Genomic DNA, 24,424 nt, shown 5'->3' on the forward strand with positions numbered 1-24,424 from the left:
CTTTCATTTTAAGGCATTTCTGAGGTTTCCTGGCAGGATGAACATGGGTAAACCATTTAACCAACATGAGCCTTGGTTTCCTTCATCTTCAAAATGAGAATAATAATTGTGATGTTGTAAAAGTGCTTTGTAAATCTTAAAGTTCTTTAGAAATATAAACTAACATTACTTCTTCAAATCAATTCTTAAATCTTTAATGTTAACATTTACTATTATCAAACATGATAATAATGGGGATTCAAAGAAAAAAACAAAAAAATAGACCTTTTCTTTAAGAATATACATTCTAACTAAGGGGTGAAGACATGCCTAAAGATACTTACAGAGTAAAGGTAAACCTAGAGGGCTGAAGGCCTCTTCTGCAGGAGGAAGGGGTAGGAAAGGTCTCCTATGGGAATAACTTATCAACTTAGTCTTAAAAGAAGTTAGTTCTTTCTAAAAGGCAGAGATTGGGAGGCAGAGCACACCAGGTCTGGGGGGGGGTGTGACAGAATAAAAAAACAGGATGGCAGATGGATCATCCTGTGGGAGGAACAGCATAAGAAGGTATACAGGTGATTCACATGCAAGAAAACTGGAAAGATAGGAAGGGACTTAGTTGTGGAGAATTTTAAATGCTAAACAGATGAGTTTATAAAAAAAGACACTGGAAAATGGTGGGGCCCAGGAAGTGGGGTGGTGATGATAAAGTTGGACTTAGCTGTTCAATCATTTCTAGTTGTATCCCATTTGGGATTTTTCCTGGCAAAGATTTTAGAATGGTTGCCATTTCTTTTTCTAGTTTATTTTATAGATGAGGAAATTGAGGCAAACTGGGTCAAGTGATTCTCCCAGGGCCCTTCAATTAGTAAGTGTCTGAGTCAAATTTGAAATCACATTCAGACTCCAGTCCCAGAAGACTTATCTTCTTGAGTTCAAGGATGGCCAGAGGAAAAAAGAAGAAGGAAAAAGAGAATAGTCAGATATACTCTTTAGTGAAATCATTTTGGTAAATGTGATAAAGGATGGATTGGAGTGGGAAGAAAATTGAAACAGGGAATCTAATTAGAAGAATATGACAAGAGTTCAGGTGAGAGTTGATGAGGGTTTGTTGAACTAGGGTGATGTGGAGAGAGAGGATGATAAACAAGAGATTTGTGGAGAATTTATGTATCTTACTTAACAGTGAATTTATCTCACTCATTGTTATTTCAAGGCAAACCAAGTCATTCTCTCTATCAAGGACTCCTCTTAGAACTGTAGACCAGAAAATGCCTTGACCCATTCAAGCAGGGTTTTGAAGATCTCTAGAGGTCATGTAGTATAACTTCTTTATTTTTCAGATAAAGATATTGATGCTCAAAGCGGTGATTGGTCCAAGTCACGTAAACAGCAGAATCAGGGTTCAGACCTGACAAAACAATGTTCTTTCCCCTCTCGTACCCATATGACATTTTCTTCCTGTTTCTAACCATAAAAATAACTAGCATTTATACAAACTAACCATGTTATCTATATCCTTTGGTATTCCTTCCCAGAACTCCCTTCCCCTTTGAACCTAACAGCTGCTTCTAAATGAACATTCTCTTCCCATGTTTCCCTTTGTTTGTGTAGCTTGAGACAAGATTTGAAGGTCAAAATTACTTTGCAGCCCAAATGTGCCTTATTCTGGGTAGGGAAAATACTATGGTTGTAACTTAAAAAAAAAGTGGTTTCTGGCTTGGACATTTTGTTTATTGACAAAATGTTCAAAAAGTATTAAAAAAACTGATTTGAAAAAGTGTCTAAAAGCTGGAAAAAAGGAATACATAGGAATGGGAGTAGGGAATGTGAATGTTTTTAAGTATTTGAAAGGCTATGAGGTGGGAATTAAATTTCAGTTAGTCCCAAAGAATAGAAGTAGGTAAAAGTTATTGAAGCATATTTAGACTTGTTATTAAAAAAAATTCCTAACATTAAGAGCTCTCCCCAAATGGAATAGGCTGACTTAGAAGGTAGTGTGCACCCCACCTCTAAGGAATTCTTCAAACAAAACTATATAGTGAACCATTTATTGGATATGATGTAGAGGAGATTCAGGTATGAGTCGTACTGGAATGGACTCGAGCATTTTTCTCACTTTGAGATCCTAGAACTTTAACCTTTGAGGATCCATGATTGATCAATTCCAGTATTTGACCTATTTAGATTATTCTAAAGGATGGTTATTGGAAATAGAAAGGAGATGGAGCCCAGACCTACTTCACAATCTGGAAGACATACTGGGGAAGTGTAAAAATTCTACTCTATTTTCTGAAGTCATTTTCCCTAATTGGGGAAATAAGAACAAATAAGAACTAAGAGGGGTTGAACAATGTCATCATACTCCAATATATCCAAGGAGCAGAAGCAGGAGTGGTAATCTTTGTCATGCCTTCTCTTTCAGGTATTTTGCTTCATTTTAATTGATCTTCTAACAACCATGAGAAAGGCAGAGCAGGTATTATCTCTATATTACAGAGAAGAAAACAACCTTGGGAAGTCAAATTATTTCCCTGAGACCATATAAATAACAAAACAAGAAATAGAACCCAGATATTCTGACTCTCAGTCTAGTACTCTTTTGAATTTATTTAGCCCCAAATTTTGTCCAAAAACCCCAAGAGTTCTAGTTTATAATAATTATTATTGATAAATACATGGATGATTTTTATATAGCATCCTAAGTCTTTCATTCTCTTTCTTTTTTCTGACATTTAATTTTTTTAATTACATGGAAACAAAAATTTTTAATATTCATTTTTTATTTTGCTTTTCAAATTCTTTCCCACCCCATGAAAAAGGAAGCAATTTGATGGATATATAGTCATACAAAACATTTCCATATTAACCATGCTAAAAACAAAAATACTGGCAAAAATTAATAATGGAAGTTTAAAAAGTTTGCTTCAATCTACATTCAGAATCCTTCAGTTCTCTGGGTGTCGATAGCTTTTTTCATCACAAATCCTTCCAGGTTGTCTTGTATTATTGAATTGCTAAAATTACCTAAGTCTTTCACAGTTGATCATCTTTACAATATTGTTGTCACTGTGCAAAATGTTCTCCTGGTTCTGATCACTTCACTTTGCATGAGTTCAGGTTTTTCTTAAAGCATCCTGCTTATAATTTTTTATGGTACAAGAATATTCCATCACAATCATATAACACAACATCTTCAGCCATTTGCAATCCTAAAAGTCTTTCAAAGCAATTCACACATGTAATCTTATTTGAAACTCTTAGTGTGAAGTAAGATATTATTAAACTCCTTTTACAGATAAGGAAACCGAGACAATGATATAATCAATACTAATGATTATATGGCTAGGAAATACCACAGGTAAAATTCAAACTTAGGTACTCATACCTTTCTTTTTCATTAAAGGAGAAATCTTCTCTTCCTCCCCAACCCAAAAGGGACTACAGGTATTTTGAAGCAGAAGGTGACTAAAAGAATCAACAGACCTGGGGACTTTGAAATACTGCCAACCAAAAATACAAATGAAGCTAGGATAAAACAGTATAAAACAAAGATGCAGATGCCATTAAATTGTGACTTAAAAATTGCATTTTAGCCTTTCTTCTATTATCCTTTTGCTCCAAAAGGGGATTTTCTCTCAAAGCTCAGTTGAAATGAGAGTTGGATGTTGGTATCGCTTGACAAGAAAATATAATATTGCACAACCTTATTAATTACTGGTTGCATAATACAAACATTCTTGTGTATTCTCAAATCCTCTTCTGAAGTAGAGAGCAAATGGGCTAAAGCACATGTCCAGTAAGGGTGCCCTCCGGTGGTGACCAAGTGCACTAGAATTTCCATTTAAATAGTTGCTGAGAAGAAAACAGAAAATCTCAATTATAGTCAGTTCTCAATTATTTCCAGACGACCCCAATTTCATAGGATGTTAGGGCTTGAAGGAACCTCTGAAGTCATTGTCAACAATATCATTGTTTTACATGCAAGGAAACTGAGGCCCAGGGAAGCTCAAGTTTACTTTAACTAAGTCAGGTAGGTCCAGAGCAGGACCAGTGTTTAACCAATGCTCTTCCTATTGCTACACTGTCTCAACCTGCCCCCCCTGCCCCATGTATGGAAAAATAATTTATTTCTTATAAGTCTTGCCTTTAACTTGTGATAATGTTCATTTTTTCTTGCCCTCAAGGAGCTTACAATCTAATGAGGAAAAATAACATATTAAAAAAAAAGAACCTAAAAAGGGAAGGAGCGCCAGGGGGCACCTGGCTTAAGGCAGGTTGTTTAGTGAAGCCAAAACCAAGCAGAGCAGCTTATGGTTAAGTAGAGTAACCAGGAGGGCTTTGGGGAGGTGATAAAAAAAATTGATTCTGATCTTCCTTAGGATGGAAAGATGTAGGTTGAGGAAACCAGAATGTTTTCCATTCTACTTGAGTTGGTTTTTTGGGTTTTTTTTTAACTGAGGCTTCATTATTGGATTTGTTGTTTTAATCCATATATAATATATAATATATAATTAATCTGTATTAGTTCAGGATTGTTGAATTCAGGACCTTTGACTATTTCAAGATCCCTGTAATACTAGGTCTCCCCTTTGGGGGGGCATGTGGGGGGAGGGGGATGACATATATTAAGACCATGAAATTCCATGTGATTTTGAAATCAGGTCAAAAAAAGAAAAAACATTTCTTTACTATAGACAAGACAGGTGTTTTCTAAGCAGTCCAGTCTGATACATGGTTTCCATAAATTCCCATAAAATCCTATGTCGAGGAAATATAAAAAGAGTGTTGGGTATGGAGACAAAAGGCCTGGAATCAAACTCCAATCACTCAAACTGTTCAGTTCCATCAGAAGATTTTTTTCCCCCAAAGAAAACCATCTATAACTTTATGATATAAGGTAATGATAAAATAGGATTCTATATATAAAACTATGCTGTATATCTTTCAGGATTAACTTTTATTTTTTTTAAAAAAAAGCTCTCAAATTAATTTCAAATACTATTATTAGAAATTAAATTTATGTTGTGTATATGTGTGTATACTTTCCTTTAAAGATAATCGATCAAACCAGAGACATTCTCCACCTTTCAGCAAGACACTTCCAAATAAGACAAGTTGGCCTTCCCAGAACACAAGGCAGTCATCTTTGCAGTTACCTCTTTCGAAGACACATCAGCTCTCACCAAAGCCCAAAAACTGTCCAGAAGATGAGGTAATCCTCATATTACTGCAAAACTCTTCCATTCACTTAGTTGCAGAGGTCACCTTGGCCACTGGGGTTGATCTTCATAAAACACTCTATTAGTCAACAAAGATGTATTAAGCACCAATTTTGTGGTAGCCCCAAATGATACAAAAAAAATAGCCCTTGTCCTCAAGGAGCTTATAGTCTATCTGGGCATACAACATATACACTTAAGTATAAAGTATATAGGGAAAGGGGTAGAGTCTTACCACTCTAGGGTCTTCATTCTCATATCTGCTCAACCCTCTTGAATGGATGTATTTCTACAATCAATTAGTCACAATGAAAGGAATGCAAAGGCAGAAATGTGGTCCCTACCTTCAAGGAGTTCACTTTCTAATAGGGGTGGGAACAAATAAATAACAAGTAGATAGAAGATAATCTCAAGAAAAGATGCTACCAGCTGTGTGGATGAGTGGGTAGCTTCTAATAGCCTTCTGCAGAAGATGAGTTTTGAGTTGAGTCTTCCAGGAATGTTAAGAAGCAGAGATGAGGAAGGAAAAGCTTTATGAAGGATCTTGTTTTAACACTTTCTTACAAGCAAGTCATGTGCAGAAATTTTGTACTGATGGGACTCCAAAAATAGTTATAGAACTATTAAAAATACAAATAGTGAATTGATGTGTGGGAATGTGCACCTGGAGGTTAGACATCCCAAAATAGGACAAGGTTCCAAAGAACTTAATAAATATTCATCAACCATCTGGCCACTGATTGCATATGGCCCTGACTAATGGTATAATGCCAATCACGGATCAGTCCCCCCTCACCTTTGTCCCCTTCAATTCCTTTCTTTTCCTCCATTTTCCTTTTTTCTTCTCTCTCTCTCTCTCTCTTTGCTTTTCAGCTCCACTGAATTTCTGTCTCTTCTTCTCTCTGACCCTTTGACAGTCTGCTTTCTCTCCCAAGATGAAAAAGAAGAAAAAGATAGGGAAAGAGGAGTTTGTGATATGGTAGTCACTATAAAAGGTATCCCTGGAAGAAATTATGAAGTAGGTACCTTCCCACCTCCACTAAAAGCATTTCTTCCCAACTCCTCTTTCATGCCCTGGTTCCTTTCCTAAGATGCTCCATCAACTGAAAGTTAACTTATCTCTGGCATGGTAAATAGTCATCACTTTTTAAGTCATCTCTTAAATTTTCAAGAGATTATGAGTTTCATTGAAATTCTTATTTAAAGGAAGATTAATAGATTTCTAAAAATGATCTCTTTGTCATTTTCTCTTTTTATTGCAATGGAGACAATATCACTAAAGGAAAAGGTTTATTTATTTTCTAGTACTCCCTAATATGCTCTCACATGTGGAGGTCCTAGAAAAATCTAGCCCAGTTTCAAAGTATACTGTAGGTCAGCATCCATTCAAAGTCATGGGATCATGATATCCCATAAACAAAACCAGAACAGAGCTTAGAGACCATCCAGTTCATCTCTTCCTTTTTTACAGATGAGGAAACAGAAGCCCAAGTAGTGGTTTGCCCAAGGTCTCAAAGGAGAAAGAACCAAGGCAGGATCTGAACTGAGGTCCCTTGGCTTCTGAGTCAAATGCCCTTTCCACTGTACTCCTCCAATTATGGACTTTTGCTGGTCAGATAACATTAGTTCAAACAAAATAAATGTCTGTTTGACAGCAAAATAAACAGAATGACCTGAGAAGATTCTCTTTATGTACATGTAAGATCTTAAATAAGAAGGGTCCACACGGGGCAGCTAGGTGATGTAGTGGATAGAGCATTGGCCCTGGAGTCAGGAGGACGTGATTCAAATCTAGCCTCAGACACTTAATTATCTAGTTGTGTGATCTCAGGCAAGTCACTTAATCCCACTGCCTTGCAAAAACAAAAAAAAGTAAACACACGAAAAGAAGACTCACACTTAAAGAATATGTGTGGGATAATATATCACTATATCACTGTATATATATATCACTATATCACTATCACTATATCCTCATGGGATAATGTACCTAGGTGGATGCTTCATAGTGGGGGAAGGAGGGAGAAGAGGTAGATTCCTCTCTTCACTTCAGTTACTATGTGGTTTGACTAAATATCTTTGGTTGAATTAACATATTCTTAACATTCATAACCACATCAGGAGGGGATCAAGAATATTGGTTTCGAGTGGGTACTGATCTACACATAGTACATTAAAACTAACTTTGGGTAGCTTTGGGATATATACAAGTGGAGATGCTAAGAAGGTACATTTCAATGACCATATTTGTTATCAGTCTGTGCAGAATGGGGAGAAATCAATATAAAAAAGCTAAGAGAGAAGAGATGGGGATGAAGGGGCAGGATGCAATGCAAGATGGATGGTAGAAAAGGTTGCAGAAGCCAGTTGGACAAGACTGCCTTTTTGCAATGGAGATATTTATGATGAGGGACCAGTTCTTCCCATCCTGAGAGTCTGAACCCTGTGGTTGTGGGTGAGGAAATCCCAGGTGCCTAGGTTCCCTTGGCACAAGACTACAGACATTTATTTCCCTTGTTCTCAAGGTCCCTCCCCACCTCATCCCTACCTGTTCTAGGTCCACAAATCCTATAACCTTATGTCTGTTTGAGGTCTGCTCCAGCACCAAAGGTGACACATCAAGGAAGGTGGGTAACCAAGAGTTATACTAAGGTAGAAGGGACCTTTGAGATTATATTCCCTAGAGCCTTTCCTTCAGGTGTAGGACTGTACCTTAGAGAACCCTAAGCAGTGACTGTTTTTATTCCTCTACTTCTAAAGACTGATTATGTGGTTCCTGTTGAGGATGAAGATGAAAACTACATCCATCCTACCGAAAGCAATTCACTCCCCTCTGAGCAAGGTAAGACCAAAGACATTTTAAATAAATTCAAGCTCCTGATTGGAGCATATACAGCTATTAGGATGAAAACTTGGACTTAAAAATGGCCGTTTTACTGAAGCATCTATAGTTTTCTTTGGCTACTGGTCTTGTGAACTACCAGTGTCAATACCCTCTCCCTGCTCCATGATATTTTCACATTAACAAATGAACTCTCATTTATGTTGAGAGATTGACCCAATGTAACTTAAGAAATGAATAGTTATATAAAGTTTAATTCTTTAAAGATTAAAATTAATTAAAATTATTTTATTTATTGAAGACATTAAATAAATACCATATTCTAGGTACTGTGCTTAGTGATAGGGCTACAAATATACAGTCCCTGACCTCATTTTAATAGGAAGACACAGCACAGATAAGTCAAGAGAAAGTTTTTGATCTAGGAAGTCACAGGGTAAGCAAACTGCACGATTGAACCCTGGATCGGTGGACCCTTTCCAAATACAATGGTAGTATTGATTTCACTAAGACATAGTTTTTGTTATTGTTCAGTCATTTCAGTCATTGACACTTAGTTGAGTGACCTTGGACAAGTCACTTAACTCTGACTGCCTCACAAGGCCATCTCCAATCATCCTGATTCATATCTGGCCACTGGACCCAGATGGCTCTGGAGGAGAAAGTGAGACTGGGGACTTAGCACAACCCCCCTTACTCAAATCTAATTCATGTGCCTGTCATGGTAACACCTCCCTGATGTCACAGTCTTTGAGAATGAAAGACAAACAGCACATTATGTTACTCTTAATGAGGCTATTTTGGATTTTCTTGACAAAGATACTGGAGGGTTTTGCCATTTCCTCTTCCAGCTCATTTTACAGATGAGGAAACTGAGGCAAACAGGGTTAAGTGACCTACCAAGCTAGTGAGTATCTATGGTTATATTTGAACTCAGGTGATTCCAGGACCAGAATTCTATCCACCTCACTGCCCTAATACATTAGTGCAAGGGATAAAATGGACAACAAGATGATACAGACCTAGAATACTGGGCCTGGAGTCTAAAAGACTCATTTCCTGAGTTAAAATCTCACATCATTTACTAGCTGTGTGACTCTTGGCCTCAGCAGCCATATGAAAAAAGAATGGTTTTCAAGAATTATCTAAGAAGGTATGAAAATGGCTGTGCTATACAGAATGCATCTTTGTTACCTCACTTAAATGCAATTCCCTTGCAAGTCAAGATGACACCTTCATGATGTCATTGGACCTCTTCCAAAATGAAGGATGAACAACAGCAACAATTCTAGATAATAAATGTTTAAATGCATTGTCTTATCTGATCATGTAATAATTTAGTTTGCTTTAAAAGGAGACGTGACCTAAGTTTCAGATCCCCCATATTACATCAACCTACACAAAATCTACCTGAGTTCCCAGAAAATATATGGAAACGAACACAAAATTAGAATATAAGAAGTACTTTCTGGCGGTAAAGATCTCCCCACGCCAACATGCTTCTCGCTAAAGACCTCCTGCACCCCCTCCCGAGGAGGAGAAGCAGAAGCACAAGAAGAAATGCCTGGTGCAGAGCCCCAATTCCTATTTCATGGACGTAAAGTGCCCCGGGTGCTATAAAATCACCACGGTCTTCAGCCACGCACAGACAGTGGTTCTCTGTGTTGGATGCTCCACTGTGCTCTGTCAGCCCACTGGAGGAAAGGCAAGACTTACAGAAGGATGCTCCTTCAGACAGATGCAGCACTAATAACTGAATCAAGATGAATGAGGAACTGTAAAAAATAAAATAAATTTGATTTAAAAAATATAAGAGGTAGAGGGGAAAGGGGTGTGTGTGTGTGTGTGTGTGTGTGTGTGTGTGTGTGTGTGTGTGTGTGTGTGTGTGATAGAGACAGAGAGACAGAAACAGACAGAGACAGACAGACACAGAGATAGAGAAATAGAGAAACTAACCACAAAGATACAAAGATTTTGGGAGTTAACCCCATTTCATCTCCAGGTCCAACAATATCATGACTGTTATTTCCAGCAAAATTCTCTTATGATAAAAACAGTTTTGGTGTTCCATGAGATTGTTATAATATGATTTTACTACATTTTTTCCAAAATTTTTTTTTAATTTCTTCTTAAGAACTTATCTACTTTACTGTTTGGTATTATTTTTAAGGGATTTTATTCAGCCCATGCAATAGGCTATTGGGTACTAACAAGAAAATCTTTCCATGATTCATTTTTGTCATAAATACGGATTTTTCTTAGGTACTACAAATCTGTAATGATTAATTATTTATTTTTAAGTTCCCAGGGTGAACAGATCCATCAAACCTTCTGTACCACCAGCCTCTCCTCCACCCATACCTGCTTTAGCTCCAGGTAGCGTATAGACTTTTTTCCCCTTTAATCAGACTAAGTTGAACAGTTTAGTTGGATAACATATCAGGACAAAGATTAGGACACAAGAATTTTAGAGGTAAAAAAATTTTGACTTCTTCAGTAAGCACTAATGCTGTCAAGAAACAGGCCTCTGCATGGTATTTGATACTGTTGACCTTCCTTCCTCAAAATTCTCTGCTCCCTTGGTTCTCCCCCACCTCCATAATACTTTCACTATCTTCTCTTCCTGCTCTCAATTTTAAGTATGACTGTCCCACCAAACTGAGTCCTTATGTCTCTGGTTTTTCTCTCTTTATACTCATACTCCCTCTGAGAGTTCCTCTACTCTTTGGTTCTGTCTGTCTTTCCTGTCACAGATACTCCCAGTTGTATCCAGGATTACTTCACTTGGGCATCTCAACATCACCTCATATTCAATACAAAGCTGACATGTTTGCCTCCCTTTCTTAGTGACGTCATTTCTTTCCCCATTCTTCTAGATTCCCAAGAATGAAACTTTGAGGAGGTGGGGAGGGGAGGGTTCATAATGGAAGGGACCTTAGAAATCATCAAGCCCAAGCCTCTCAGTAGTTAACTGAGAATTTAAGTGATTTGCCTAAATTATATGGCTAGTAAACAGACATTTAATAATTACCTAGCTGTGTGGCCTTGGGCAAGCCATTTAACCCCATTTGCCTTGCAAAAACCTAAAAAAAAAACCTATTCACATCTCTATACTAGCTTTTTTTTAACCTGTTCTTAGTCCTTTATTGAAATCTGTGGACAAACGGCTTCTTGAATTCATTTCTATTCTTCCCTTCCATTCTTATTGCCATATTTGAGACTATCACTAGGGTCATTGTCGAACATCTTGGGTGTTGATGCTAACTCTATTCTCTACTCTTTCTAACCCAGACTAATCTAAAGGTGCCAAGCATTGATAGATTCACCTTGCCAAGCTACCATTTTGATCCTATTGTTTCTCAGTTCATGAATATATCTCCCTATTATGTCTGGACCAATTAACTGTGGCACACATGTGATAAGATGATTTTGAGTGGCATTTACTGTTCAAAAGATTATAGAAATATATACCAAGAGTTAATTGTGTGTTGTTTGAACACAGACTGAAGTATAATTTTTTTTCTCTCACTTCTATTTTTCATGAGGTTTCTCTTTGTGGTAGGAGGGGGAAATTACATTTGCTTTTACAAGACTATTTTATCTTTTTATTTTTTATTTTTTAGATTTTTCAAGGCAATGGGATTAAGTGGCTTGCCCAAGGCCACACAGCTAGGCAATTATTAAGTGTCTGAGGTCGGATTTGAACTCAGGTACTCCTGACTCCAAGGCCAGTGCTCTATCCATTGCGCCATCTAGCCACCCCCGAGAAGACTATTTTAGTAATACGTAAACAAATAATTTTTTAAAAGTTAATCATGAAATTCAGCCTTATTTTCTGTCAAAGTTACTGCTAAAATCTAGGAAGTAGAAGGCAAAAGTCTGAGTCACTGTTACTAGAGACCCTATGACAGAAAAAAAGAGGAGGAATAATTTTCTCCTTTTGGTTATCTTCCCAGTATTGGGTACCTTAACTTGGTCTTGCTTTCCACAGCTTCTTATTTCTCTTTTCTACTTGTGAATCCACAGGAATACTAAAGTCCCAGTGGCATAGAAATTTTGCTCAGTTGGTCCAGTTTTCACTGTTCTCTTTGGGCAAACATTAATTTGCTCTTTCCAGTTGTCCTATCATGAAATGGATGACCCCAGACCATATTGAATTTGGGGAAGGGAAGAGTGCATTATCAGTCCTCAAACTTTAAATTACAGTGAATAAATCAAGATTTGATCAATCATTTCTGGAAGGATACAAGCCCTCATCAAAACTTTCTTTCCTGGATCTCAAGGCTCTCCATAGTTTGACTTTTTTGTTTTACCTCTTCAACCTTATTTTCTACCATTCCTTAATTCAATAATTCAATTAAGAATCTATTCAGGGGCAGGTAGGTGGCAAAGTGGATGGAGCACTGGCCCTGGAGTCAGGAATACCTGAGTTCAAATCTGACCTCAGACATTGTGTGACCTTGGGCAAGCCACTTAACTCCATTGCCCGGCAAAAATCTAAAAAAAAAAATTTTTAAGTATCTATTTAAGTTCTATTTTTAAGTATCTATTCAGCTTCTGTCTCCCTCAGATTATTATCCAGATTATTATCACTTTGTTGTTCACTCTTTAGCTCAATTGAAAGGGTCCCCTAAATGTTAGCCAAACCTAATCCAAGGTCTACCATACAGCCAACCTCTTCCACAAAGCCTTCCCTGACTCTTCTAGTTCACATAAAAGTTTCTCCTTTTGGGGGATTCTTTCTAAACCATTCATACTTCAAAGAATTCCATACTTCAAAGCACAGCACTTACATATATGTGGTATTTAAGTTCCATGTGTATATATACATATATAAAATATATAATATATGTATATATGAATGTGTTTATATGCTTCTAAATAGACACATGTAGATATAGTAGTCAGATAGATCAATAGATATAGATAAAGGAATGGATGGATGGATTTCTCTAATTGAACAGAAGCTCTTTAAAAGCAGAGACTGTTTCATTTTTGCCTTTGTATCTTCAGCACCTAGCAGTATCTGATATGTAGTAAGTATTTAACAGATTTAGTATTACCTCTTTGTTTCAAAATTTACAAAGCATTTTATATATGTTATCTTACTTGATCTTCATAAATAAATTGATTTTTTGTGTGTAAAATCCAAGTTTCTCTTAATTTAACAAATAAAATTTATATTTCTTATTTCAGGAGAAGAATATGAAGTTCCTGTGGCTGAGGTAAGATCCAGTTCAATGTGCAAATTTCACTCTTGAAGGTGAGATTTCTGTTGCAGGTTTGATAGTCTATGATCTCAAGTGGTTTTTGAGAAAAAAAAATTTCATATATAATTCTGTTTTTCTTTTCTGTGTTTAAAAAATTATATTTCTTGGTGTCTGTCAAATTCAAAATTTTTAAAATTTAAAAATAAAAAACCAGTTTACCAATATTTTATGTAGAATTTAAAATAGTATGCTATGCAAAACCTATGCTCAATGACTGTTGATTAATTCTAGTTTCGACATAATATACTTAATAAGATAACATTCTGTAATGAATACTGTGGTCAGAATATCCTCCGTTTAATGTCTGACTCCTGTACGTTGTTTAACCCAGGGTGAGATACTTTTCTACATCTATAAAATGAAGGTCAGGAGGTAGCAAGGTGATGCAGCAGATAGTCTAAGCTGAGAGGGAAATATGAATTCAAACCTGGCTTCAGACAGTCTGTATGTCCTTGGGCAAGTCACCCTAAGGCTTAATTTTTTCAAATAGCAAATGTTTTAGGACTAGATGATGAGGCACCTCTGAGATGCCTTTCAGGTTTAGATTTGTAATCTTTTGAACATTTCAAGAGCAATTAATTACCTCATTTTCTATCAATATGAAGTAGATAGGGAATGTGATATCCTGATCTTCCAGAGAGGGAAATTGAGGTACAGTGACTTGTTGAAGGTCATCTAGCTAGTTATTGTCAGAGAGACAATGTAGACTCAGGTTTCTTAAAATCTAGACTTGGATGCTTTTCATTGAGCCACACAGCCTTCCTCCTCTGTCCCTAAATAGGCAGACTAGGGACCACATATGGTATGTAGTAGAGAGCTGAGGTTCTGATTCCTAATGAAGAAATTCCTGCCTCTTCTTCTAGGTAGAGGGAGGATGAGGAAAGAAGAGGTAGAGTTTGGAGATTGTAAATGCAGGATATGAAGGGAAGGAATTTCAGAAATAAAAGCCAAAAGGACATCTGACAAAAGTGTTTTGTCAAATCACAAAAGAGGTCCTTGGGGAAAAAAAAATTTTAACAGAGTCACTGATAACAAAATTTGCAGCTTATGGCTACTTTCCTTTTTTTCTTTTTCAGACACCACCTCTTCCCCCATATCCCAAACCATCCAGCAAAACCTGTGAGTAGCCACTGATACCACAAAGCTCTGTTGTTCAGAGTATCTTTTTTTTGAAAGATTTTATTTATTTTGAATTTTACAATTTTTCCCCCAATCTTGCTTCCCCCCCCCCCACCCCCCACAGGAGGTAGTCTGTTAGTCTTTACATTGTTTCCATGGTATACATTGATCTAAGTTGAGTGTGAGGAGAGAGAAATCATATCCTTAAGGAAGAAAAATAAAGTATGAGAGCAGAAATACATAAGATAACATTTTTTAAAAAAATTAAAAGTAATAGTCTTTGGTCTTTAAGGGTTGTGGGAAATCTGGGACACTATTACACTGTTGATGGAGCTGTGAACTCATCCAACCTTTCTGGAGAGCTATTTGGAACTACGCCCAAAGGGCAACAAAAATGTGCATACCCTTTGACCCAGCAATACCACTACTGGGTCTATATCCTGAAGAGATGATGAAAAAGGGTAAAAACATCACTTGTACAAAAATATTTATAGCAGCCCTGTTTGTGGTGGCAAAGAATTGGAAATCAAGTAAATGTCCTTCAGTTGCGGAATGGCTTAGCAAACTGTGGTATATGTATGTCATGGAACATTATTGTTCTATTAGAAACCAGTAGGGACGGGAATTCAGGGAAGCCTGGAGGGATTTGCATGAACTGATGCTGAGGGAGATGAGCAGAACCAGAAAAACACTGTACACCCTAACAGCAACATGGGGGTGATGATCAACCTTGATGGACTTGCACATTCCATCAGTGCAACAATCAGGGACAATTTGGGGCTGTCTGCAAAGGAGAGTGCCAGCCATATCCAGATAAGGAGCTGTGGAGTTTGAACAAAGTTCAAGGACTATTCCCTTTCATTTAGAAAAAAATAGATATCTTATTGTCTGATCTTGTTACCTCTTAGACTTCTTGTCTCTTCTTTAAGGATATGATTTCTCTCTTATCACACCCAATTTGGATCAAGGTACAACATGGAAACAAAATAAAGACTGACAGATTGCTTTCTGTGGGGGGGGAGGTGAAATTGTAAAACTCAAATAATATCTTTAATGAAAATAGTCTTTGGTCTTTGTTCAAACTCCACAATTCTTTCTCTGGGTACAGATAGTATTCTCCACTGCAGATATCCCAAAATTGTGCCTGATTGTTGCACTGATGGGGTGAACAAGTCCATTAATGTTGATCATCACTCCCATGTTGCTGTTAGGGTATACAGTGTTCTGGTTCTGCTCACCTCGCTCAGCATCAGTTCATGCAAATCCCTCCAGGCTTTCCTGAATTCCCGTCCCTCCTGGTTTCTAATAGAACAGTAGTGTTCCATGACATACATATACCACCACAGTTTGTTAAGCCATTTCCCAGTTGAAGGACGTTTGCTTAATTTCCAATTCTTTTCCACCACGAACAGGGCTGCTATGAATATTTTTGTACAAGTGATGTTCTTACCCTTTTTCACGATCTTCAGGGTATAGACCCAGTAGTGGTATTACTGGATCAAAGGGTATGCACATTTTTGCTGCCCTTTGGGTGTAGTTCCAAATTGCTTTCCAGAAGGGTTGGTTGACTTCACAGCTCCACCAACAATGTATTAGTGTTCCAGATTTCCCATATCCCTTCTAACATTGCTCATTATCCTTTCTGATCATATTGGCCAGTCTGAGAGGTGTGAGGTGGATGTTGTAATTTGCATTTCTCTAATAATTAGTGATTAGAGCAATTTTTTATATGACTATGGATCATTTTGATTTCCTCATCTGTAAATTGCTTTTGCATATCTTTTGACCATTTGTCAGTTGGGGAATGGTTTGTCTTTTTTTTTTTAATTTAACTCAGTATTCTGTATATTTTAGAAATGAGTCCTTTGTCAGAACTACTAGTCGTAAAAATTGTTTCCTGAGGCAGCTAGGTGGCACAGTGGATAGAGCACCAGCCCTGGAGTCAGGAGGACCTGAGTTCAAATCCAGCCTCAGACACTTAATAATTACGTAGCTGTGTGGCCTTGGGCAAGCCACTTAATCCCATTGCCTTGCAAAAACCTAAAAAAAAAATTGTTTCCAATTTACTACATTTCTTTTTATCTTGGTTACAGTGGTTTTGTCTGTGCAAAAGCTTTTTAATTTAATGTAATCAAAATTGTCTAGTATATTTTTAATGGTGTCCATCTCTTCCTTGGTCATAAACTGCTTCCCTTTCCATAGATCTGACAGGTAAACTATTCCTTGATCTTCTAGCTTGCGTATAATGTTGTTTTTTATGTCTAAATCCTGTATCCATTTTGATCTTATCTTGGTATAGGGTGTGAGGTGTTGGTCAATCCAAATTTCTGCCATACTAACTTCCAATTTTCCCAACAGTTTTTAACAAAGAGAGAGTTTTTATCCCGATAGCTGGACTCTTTGGGTTTATCATTTTTATTATATTTGCTTGGCCTATCCATGAGCAGTTCATATTTGCACATTTTATTTGTGTGAGAAGTGTTTTGTAATTGTTTTCAAAAAGTTTCTGAGTCCGCCTTAACAGGTACACTCCCAGATATTTTATATTGCCTGGAGTTAGTTTGAATGGGATTTCTCTTTCTAGCTCTTTCTGCTGCATCTTGCTAGTTATGTAGAAATGTTGAGGATTTAGGAGTTTTTATTTTATATCCTGTGACCTTGCTAAAGTTGCTAATTATTTCTAGTAGTTTATTAAATGATTTTTTGGGATTCTTTAGGTATGCCATCATGTCATCTGCAAAGGATGAGAGTTTTGTCTCTTCCTTCCCAATTCTAATTCCTGCAATTTCTTTTTCTTCTCTAATTGCTGATGTTAACATTTCTAATACAATATTGAATAGTAGTGGTGATAATGGGCACCCTTGTTTCACCCCAATCTTATTGGGAATGCCTCTAGCTTATCCCTATTGCATATGATGCTTGTTGATGGTTTCAGATAGATACTACTTATTTTTCTAAGGAACAGTCCATTTATTCCTATGCTCTCTAGAGTTTTTAACAGGAATGGGTGCTATATTTTGTCAAAAGTTTTTTCAGCATCTATTGATATAATCATGATTTCTGATAGATTTGTTATTGATATAATTAATTACACTGACAGTTTTCCTAATATTGAACCAGCCCTGCATTCCTGGGATAAATCCTACTTGGTCATAATGTATTATCCTAGTGATGACTTCTTGGAGTCATTTTGCTAAGATTTTATTTAAGATTTTTGCATCTATATTCATCAGGGAGATAGGTCTATAGTTTTCTTTCTCTGTTTTAACTCTTCCTGGTTTAGGTATCAGCACCATATTGGTGTCATAGAAAGAGCTAGGCAGAGTTTGAGTTTGGAGTATCTTAAGTAAAGGATCCATTGGCCACTCTTTCAGGAATCTTTTAATTTGACATAAAAATAAGCTCATATTATCTATGGTTCAAAGATTAAATTTACTTGTCTGGAGAATTAAAAAAAACACCAAGTGCATCAGTTTATTTTAAAAGCTAACTGATACCTAGGTAGGATGTGCCCACCTGCCATGAGTTTAGGGATGCTGGGTGTGCCCCATTCCCCATCCCTTTAAACCTCCTGAACCTGTTCCTGCCTTAAATTCCAGGCAGATCTTAATGAGAGTTAATAATAGGATAATGGCGATGGAAATAAAGAAAGATGGATTTAAAGGATGCTGGGATTTGGTGACTAAATGCATATTAGAAGGAAAACAATCTAAGATGCCTCCCAAATTAGTAATGGGAAATGATGCTACTTACAAAGAATAATCATTAATTTCAAAGTCTTATCAGTTGCCCGAACCTTGGCCCCCATGACTTGGATCCCTTTATTACATCCATTCAGCAGAAAAAGATGCAGAAAGCCCCTTGCAAGAGCAGAGGCAAAGCTTATAGCTCCCAGCCCCTCTTCATATGATGCATGCAGATGTCCTTTCTCTTAATTTCTGTTACTCATCATGTCCTATCTCCTCCCTTGATCCCCCCCCATCCCAAATTCCTCCCTTATAACCCAAGCCCAGCTCTTTCTCTGTTTTCCCATCTCCTTGGAATAAAACTAGATGCTCTGTGATCATTTTTCCATTATGAAAGCATGGTTTCTATCCACCTCAGTCACTGAGCAGGCTTTGAAGAATGCCTTTCTTCCCCATTTTTTGGTCTAACTTCTTTAATCTTCCAGTTATTACCATAAATCTACTATGTCTTATTCTACAAGTTCTCAATTCTCTATCATTACCCTAGGGAGAAATGAGTACCAAGAATCATATAGAATTATAGAATTTCAGAATTAGAAGAGACCCCATTAGTCATAAAGTTATAACAGAATTAGAATCCCCATCACAACATGTAAGACAAGTAGTTATCCAGGTTTGTCTGGAAGACCTTCAAGGAGATAGAACCTTCCACTTCCTGAGGCAGAACCCACTACCTCCTGAGGAAACCCAATGCACTTTTAGATAATGCTAATATTTAAGAATTATTTCTGGAAAGCAAGTCTAAATTGGTTTCTTTGCAACTGTCCTTTTTTTCTCCTCATTGCTCCTAGTCCTTTGACATTGCAGCCATTTAAATATTTTAAGACAGTTATGCCCTTCATACCCTAACCTTCTCTTTTCCAGGATTTAGCTACTCCCTAATTCTTTCTCACACATTAAAGTCATCATTATATCACAGAGTGACCAAGAACAGAAATCTATTCCACCTACCTCCTCCCAACTTCTGTAACTGACCCACAGACTGATGAGGTCAGAGATTCTACTTTCTGCCCTAAATTTCAGCCCTCTCTTCACAATTCTGAAAATCCTTCCGTCTTTTGCCATCAGTCTCATATGTAGCAGCCCCAGCATCTCATAAAGACTGAAAGGGTTGTTGCAGGTAGAGTGGAAAGTGACCAGGTTGGCATGAGATTCTGGGATTCTGGTTCTAGGTCCCTTTGTTTACCTTTAGTGATTTTCCTCTTACCCCCAAAATAGATGAACCCTTGAAAGACATTTCTAGGAAACTAGCAAGATTCAAATCTGGATTCCTATCCTGACCTTACAGAGACACATTAGAGATTCCTATCTCCCTTCTCACCTCCAGTCAGCTAAGCCCTTTGATCAGAGAGGCTCCCGGGAGGAGTATTCCCACCTCTGTGTGCATCATATTTTCTACTCCCATTCTGGCAGACACGAGATCAAGCCTCACAGCTAAAGACAAGAGGTTGTTCATCTACCCAGAATCAAATGTGAGAATCAAATGAAATAATATTTGGAAAGTGTTTAGTACAGTGCCTACACATAGCAGATGTTATATAAATGTTTGCTATTATTAGTATATGAGATCACATCAGTAAAGCTCTTTTTTCTTTTTTTTTTAATTTTGAGTTTTACAATTTTTCCCCTAATCTTGCTTCCAACCCCTACCCCCCACAGAAGGCAGTCTGTTAGTCTTTACATTGTTTCCATGGTATTCATTGATTTAAGTTGAATGTTACAATAGAGAAATCATATCTTTAAGGGAAAAAAATAAAGTATAAGAGATAGCAAAATTACATAATAAGATAATTTTTTTAAATTAAAGGTAATAGTCTTTGGTCTTTGTTCAAACTCCACAATTCTTTGTCTGGATACAGATGGCATTCCCCATTGCAGATATCCCAAAATTGTGCCTGATTGTTGCCCTGTTTGTATGAGCAAATCCATCAAAGTTGATCATCACCCCCATGTTGCTGTTAGGGTGTAAAGTGTTTTTCTGGTTCTGCTCATCTCATTCAGCATCAGTTCATGCAAATCCCTCTAGGCTTCCCTGTATTCCCATCCCTCCTGGTTTCTAATAGAATAGTGCTCCATGACATACATATACCACAGTTTGCTAAGTCCCAAATGAAAAAAAGAATTTCCAATTCTTTGCCACCACAAACAGGGCTGCTATGAATATCTTTGTACAAGTGATTTTTTTTTTCCCTTTTTCATAATCTCTTCAGGGTATAGACCCAGTAGTGGTATTAATGGATCAAAGGGCATGCACATCTTTGTTGCCTTTGGGGCGTAATTCCAAATTGCTCTTCAGAAAAGTTGGATGAGTTCACAGTTCCAGTAAAGTTCTTTGCAAGTCATAACATGACATATCAATGTTAGTTCTTATGATTGAGATGATGGTGAACTGTCTTACTTAAAACAACAAAAGATTGAATTTGTATTTCTAAAATGTGGTTTTATTTTACTGTGAAAATTCTATTTGAGGATCTGAAGATTTAGGACTGACTGTTGTTTATGTACACTGTGTTCAGGTGATAACAGCAATGCCACAGCTCGGGAATCCAAGCCTCCTTCATCAATTCAAGCCCCATCACCTCTCCCAAGGGTCTGGTAAGCACCTGCCACAAAAAAAGAAATCCTATTTAGCACGTTAAAGCTGAGATTGTTTTTCCTCTGAGGGTAAGAGCAGCAGCCTAGATTTAAGCAATCTCCAAAGGGAACCAGCTCTGTTGCAGTAAATAATTTAGGCAGAAGAACAAAAGGAGGTTCTTTTGGTTGTGCTTCTTGTCAAAGTTGAAAGGGAAATGGCCAGAACAGAGAATGGTCAATGGGCTCCAAAGGTTGGGCTTCTATTACCTATTATTACTTCTATTACACCAAAGCCTTATCAGGTGGGTCTAGATTCTTAGCATCTCAGCCTCAGGAATTCAACTCATCAAAGTGCCCATATAAGTGCTAAATTAACGCCTATTGTGTGACTGACTGACTTGGAGGTAAACAAGCCCTAGGGAATCTATGCACATTATTGATGAACTCAACAGTCAAGAGACAGGGAATATTACTATGGGACCTAAAACTAGTCAGATGATTGATGCCATTTGTCCAGGTTCTAATCTCTTTGTTGGGAAGCTTCCTGAGAAACCTAATTTGAGATCTAGAGAGTTCTCTGTGAGCCTAGAATCACTACCGAGGAAAACACACCAATTGCCTTCCCCAGGACACAGTGACCCAAGATACCACAGAATTTCAGAATTAGAAGAGACCCCAGTCGTCATCTAGACTAAACTATACCAGAATTAGAATCACCATCACAACATATAATGCAAGTGGTCATCCAGGTTCTGCTGGAAGACTTTCAAGGAGGTAGAGTCTTCTACTTACTGAGGTAGAAACCACTACCTCCTGAGAAAACCCAATGCACTTTTTTCGATGATGTTAATATTTAAGAAATATTTCTGGGAAGCAAGTCTAAATTTTAGGGAAAAAATTCAGGGAAAATTAAGTCACATTTCCTTGAATATTTACATTATTTCTCTATTATGCCATGTCAGCATTTCTGATGACATTTCAATCTTCAGTAGTATCTGGCCTTTATCTCTGAGACTCTACCTCTGTTTTAAGTAATAAACAGTGAGTAAACTGGCATCTTTTAAAAAATAAGAATCTTTTAGTACAAAAGAGATAATGTGGTAGAGCTCTGGACAATAGGTTCAGGAAGACCCAAGTGCAAATCCTGCCTCAGAGACTTACTGGGTGACTATATGGGCTAGTTGATATAAGTACTTTGTAAAATTTTAAATTATGATAGAAATATGAGCTATTATCATTATGATAATCATGATTATTTTAATAGTACAGATAATCAGCTCATAGCTTTCACATACATTGTGATTGGTCTACAGAACAATCTAATATAAGCCATATTATTCCTATTTTATAGATGAGGAAACAGTCTCAGATGTGAAGTGACTTGCCCAAGACCATTTATTATCCATTTAACAAGCAGCAGAGCCAAGTCTTCTGATTCAGAACCTGAATTCTTTGTATTGTATTTTAATGCTTCTCTTATCTTTCTGTCCTGTGTGATTACTAGTTCCTGTGACCTCGAGTCACTGCTCTTTTCTGAGTCTTGTTCCCCAACTGTTAACATGGAGATAAGAATCCTGGTGTTTCCACTTCATTGGAGGGTTGTGGGGTTCCAATGAGACAGTGTGGGGGTCAAGGGCCTTTACACACCATAAAGATGCTACACAGATGTCAGCTACTTCTGATCTGCTCTCAGACCTTGGTCAGAGGATAGTTGCTTCTAAGGAGCTGGCTTAAATTTTATAAGTCATATCACAAGAGCTTTCTTTATTATTGATTTCTTTTTATTCTCTAGGAAGAAAACAGCAACTCCACTAAAGACAGTAAGTTGATTTTGAATCTATGGTTTTGATATAAGATGGTATCATCTTTTCTGTAATGTCTACTGGTACTTGGGATTCCAGGTGTGTGCCAAGAAGCCTGAAAGAAAAACTCATCTGAAAACTAGAATGTCAGTTTATTAATTTATAATATTGTTAGTTGATGCTAATCATTTTGCATGGCACATTCTTTCTAGTAGGTCTAGGACAGAGACCAAATCATAAGCCAGACAATTGACTGGTAAGCAAAGAATCACAGCAAAACTGTTCTCCGGAGACATTTCCATCAAATTATGGTAGCTGAGTTAATGGCCTTCCTAATTCTAGGGTTAGTGATGTATGTTTACCAGTTTATTAACTGGTACTAATTAATGAAATCAGGGGATCTTCTTTCTCCAACAGTGTTAGTTAAACACTGGTTATCTCACTCTTAAAACCTTCTTTTTATAGAGACTGTGCAGACCCCTGAGATTGCGGCATTATCTCAAATACTATCAGTATGTACTTGACTAGATCATGACTTATTTTATCTTAATTGAAGTTTAGAAAAATGTTTTCCACTTGAAAGAGTTTCAGGAGACACCTTGATTTCATCAATATATGGGTTTTAAGGTGTGAAAAGATGGGAAGAATATGTGGGCAGTAGGCAATCTCATTGTTTTTTGTTGTTGCTTTTTTAATTAATATATTATGATAATGATCCTGGTTAAAAGTTGAAGCAATTTCCAAATAAAAGCAAAAACAAAGCAGCCTTTCTTAAGGAAGTCATATTTAGCAATGGTAAAAATACTAGTTGAAGTTATACTTTCTAAGGAGTGGACAGCTATAGTGGAAACCTTTATAATGAATATAAAGCCACTGTGGCTTTAAATCATATTTCTGCTCTCTAGAACAGATTTCCAAAGACACCACCCCTCACAGAAATGTTCTACTAAGACCTGAGGTATAGATTCCCTAACAATCAACTAGGGAGCTGATTTCAGAGGGTGGCATGACTGGCATTACCTGGGCATGAACAAACTAGAATTCTACTGAAGCCACATGGCCCACCTTTGCATCATGGCCATTTGTTAATAAACTAATGCCCACTTTGGCTCACTCCTTTCATATTATCTAGATTTAGCTGCCATCTGTAAGAAAAGAGATGATACAAACATAAATCCTAAATATAGATTGGAGGAGATCTAGGAAGGAATGGGAACCAACATGGTCTATAGGCACTGGACATATCTTGACACTTACAAAAATGAAGACTCTTTTAACATCAAAATTTTTATGTGTATCTAATGAATTTATCATGAATAGCCATTGACTAAGAAAAAAATATATAAGCAAAAGCTACCATAAATTCAATTAAAGTTTATTCATTTTTGATCAATGAAAATTCACCTTTTGTATCTTCCATCTCTCCCTGCCCCATCCTCAGTGATAAAAGAAAACAAAATTCTTTTTTACAAATATGTATAATTAAGCAAAATAAATTCCCTCATTGGCCACATCCAAGGAGAGAAAAAGTCTCAATTTGCCTTCTGAATCTATCACCTCTTTATCATGAGATAATCTTTCTATTGTTCATATACCAGGTATATAGTATCATAAACCCTCTGAATTTGTGCTAGGCCATTTATCTTTATAATATTGTTGCTGTTGTTTAAATTGTTCTGCACACTTCACACTGCATCAGTTCATACAAGTCTTCCCAGGTGTTTCTTTTATCGCCTCTTCATCATTTCAGTAATATTATCAAATACTATTACTTCTTCAGCCATTACCCAATTGATGGGCACTCCACTTTTAGTTTCCAATTCTTCATCATTACAAAAAAGAGCTGATATAAATATTTTTGCAATACTTG

At 37.0% G+C, this 24,424-nt stretch overlaps 1 protein-coding gene and 1 pseudogene across 3 annotated transcripts in view; both read left to right on the forward strand.

Annotated features, from left to right (window-relative positions):
* BLNK (B cell linker) overlaps positions 1 to 24,424 on the forward strand; it is a 175,327-nt gene that overhangs the window by 126,717 nt on the left and 24,186 nt on the right. For all 3 annotated transcript variants that reach the window (XM_074233256.1, XM_074233255.1, XM_074233254.1), the window contains exons 6-12: positions 5,037 to 5,194; positions 7,962 to 8,043; positions 10,345 to 10,419; positions 13,240 to 13,268; positions 14,390 to 14,432; positions 20,695 to 20,773; positions 22,545 to 22,572. In XM_074233256.1, the coding sequence (XP_074089357.1) occupies positions 5,037 to 5,194; positions 7,962 to 8,043; positions 10,345 to 10,419; positions 13,240 to 13,268; positions 14,390 to 14,432; positions 20,695 to 20,773; positions 22,545 to 22,572 (494 nt within the window). The remainder of the gene's footprint in view (positions 1 to 5,036; positions 5,195 to 7,961; positions 8,044 to 10,344; positions 10,420 to 13,239; positions 13,269 to 14,389; positions 14,433 to 20,694; positions 20,774 to 22,544; positions 22,573 to 24,424) is intronic.
* LOC141521106 (small ribosomal subunit protein eS27-like) lies at positions 8,050 to 10,335 on the forward strand (annotated as a pseudogene).

This window comes from Macrotis lagotis, chromosome 4 (assembly GCF_037893015.1).
Source record: "Macrotis lagotis isolate mMagLag1 chromosome 4, bilby.v1.9.chrom.fasta, whole genome shotgun sequence".
Taxonomy (NCBI): domain Eukaryota; kingdom Metazoa; phylum Chordata; class Mammalia; order Peramelemorphia; family Peramelidae; genus Macrotis; species Macrotis lagotis.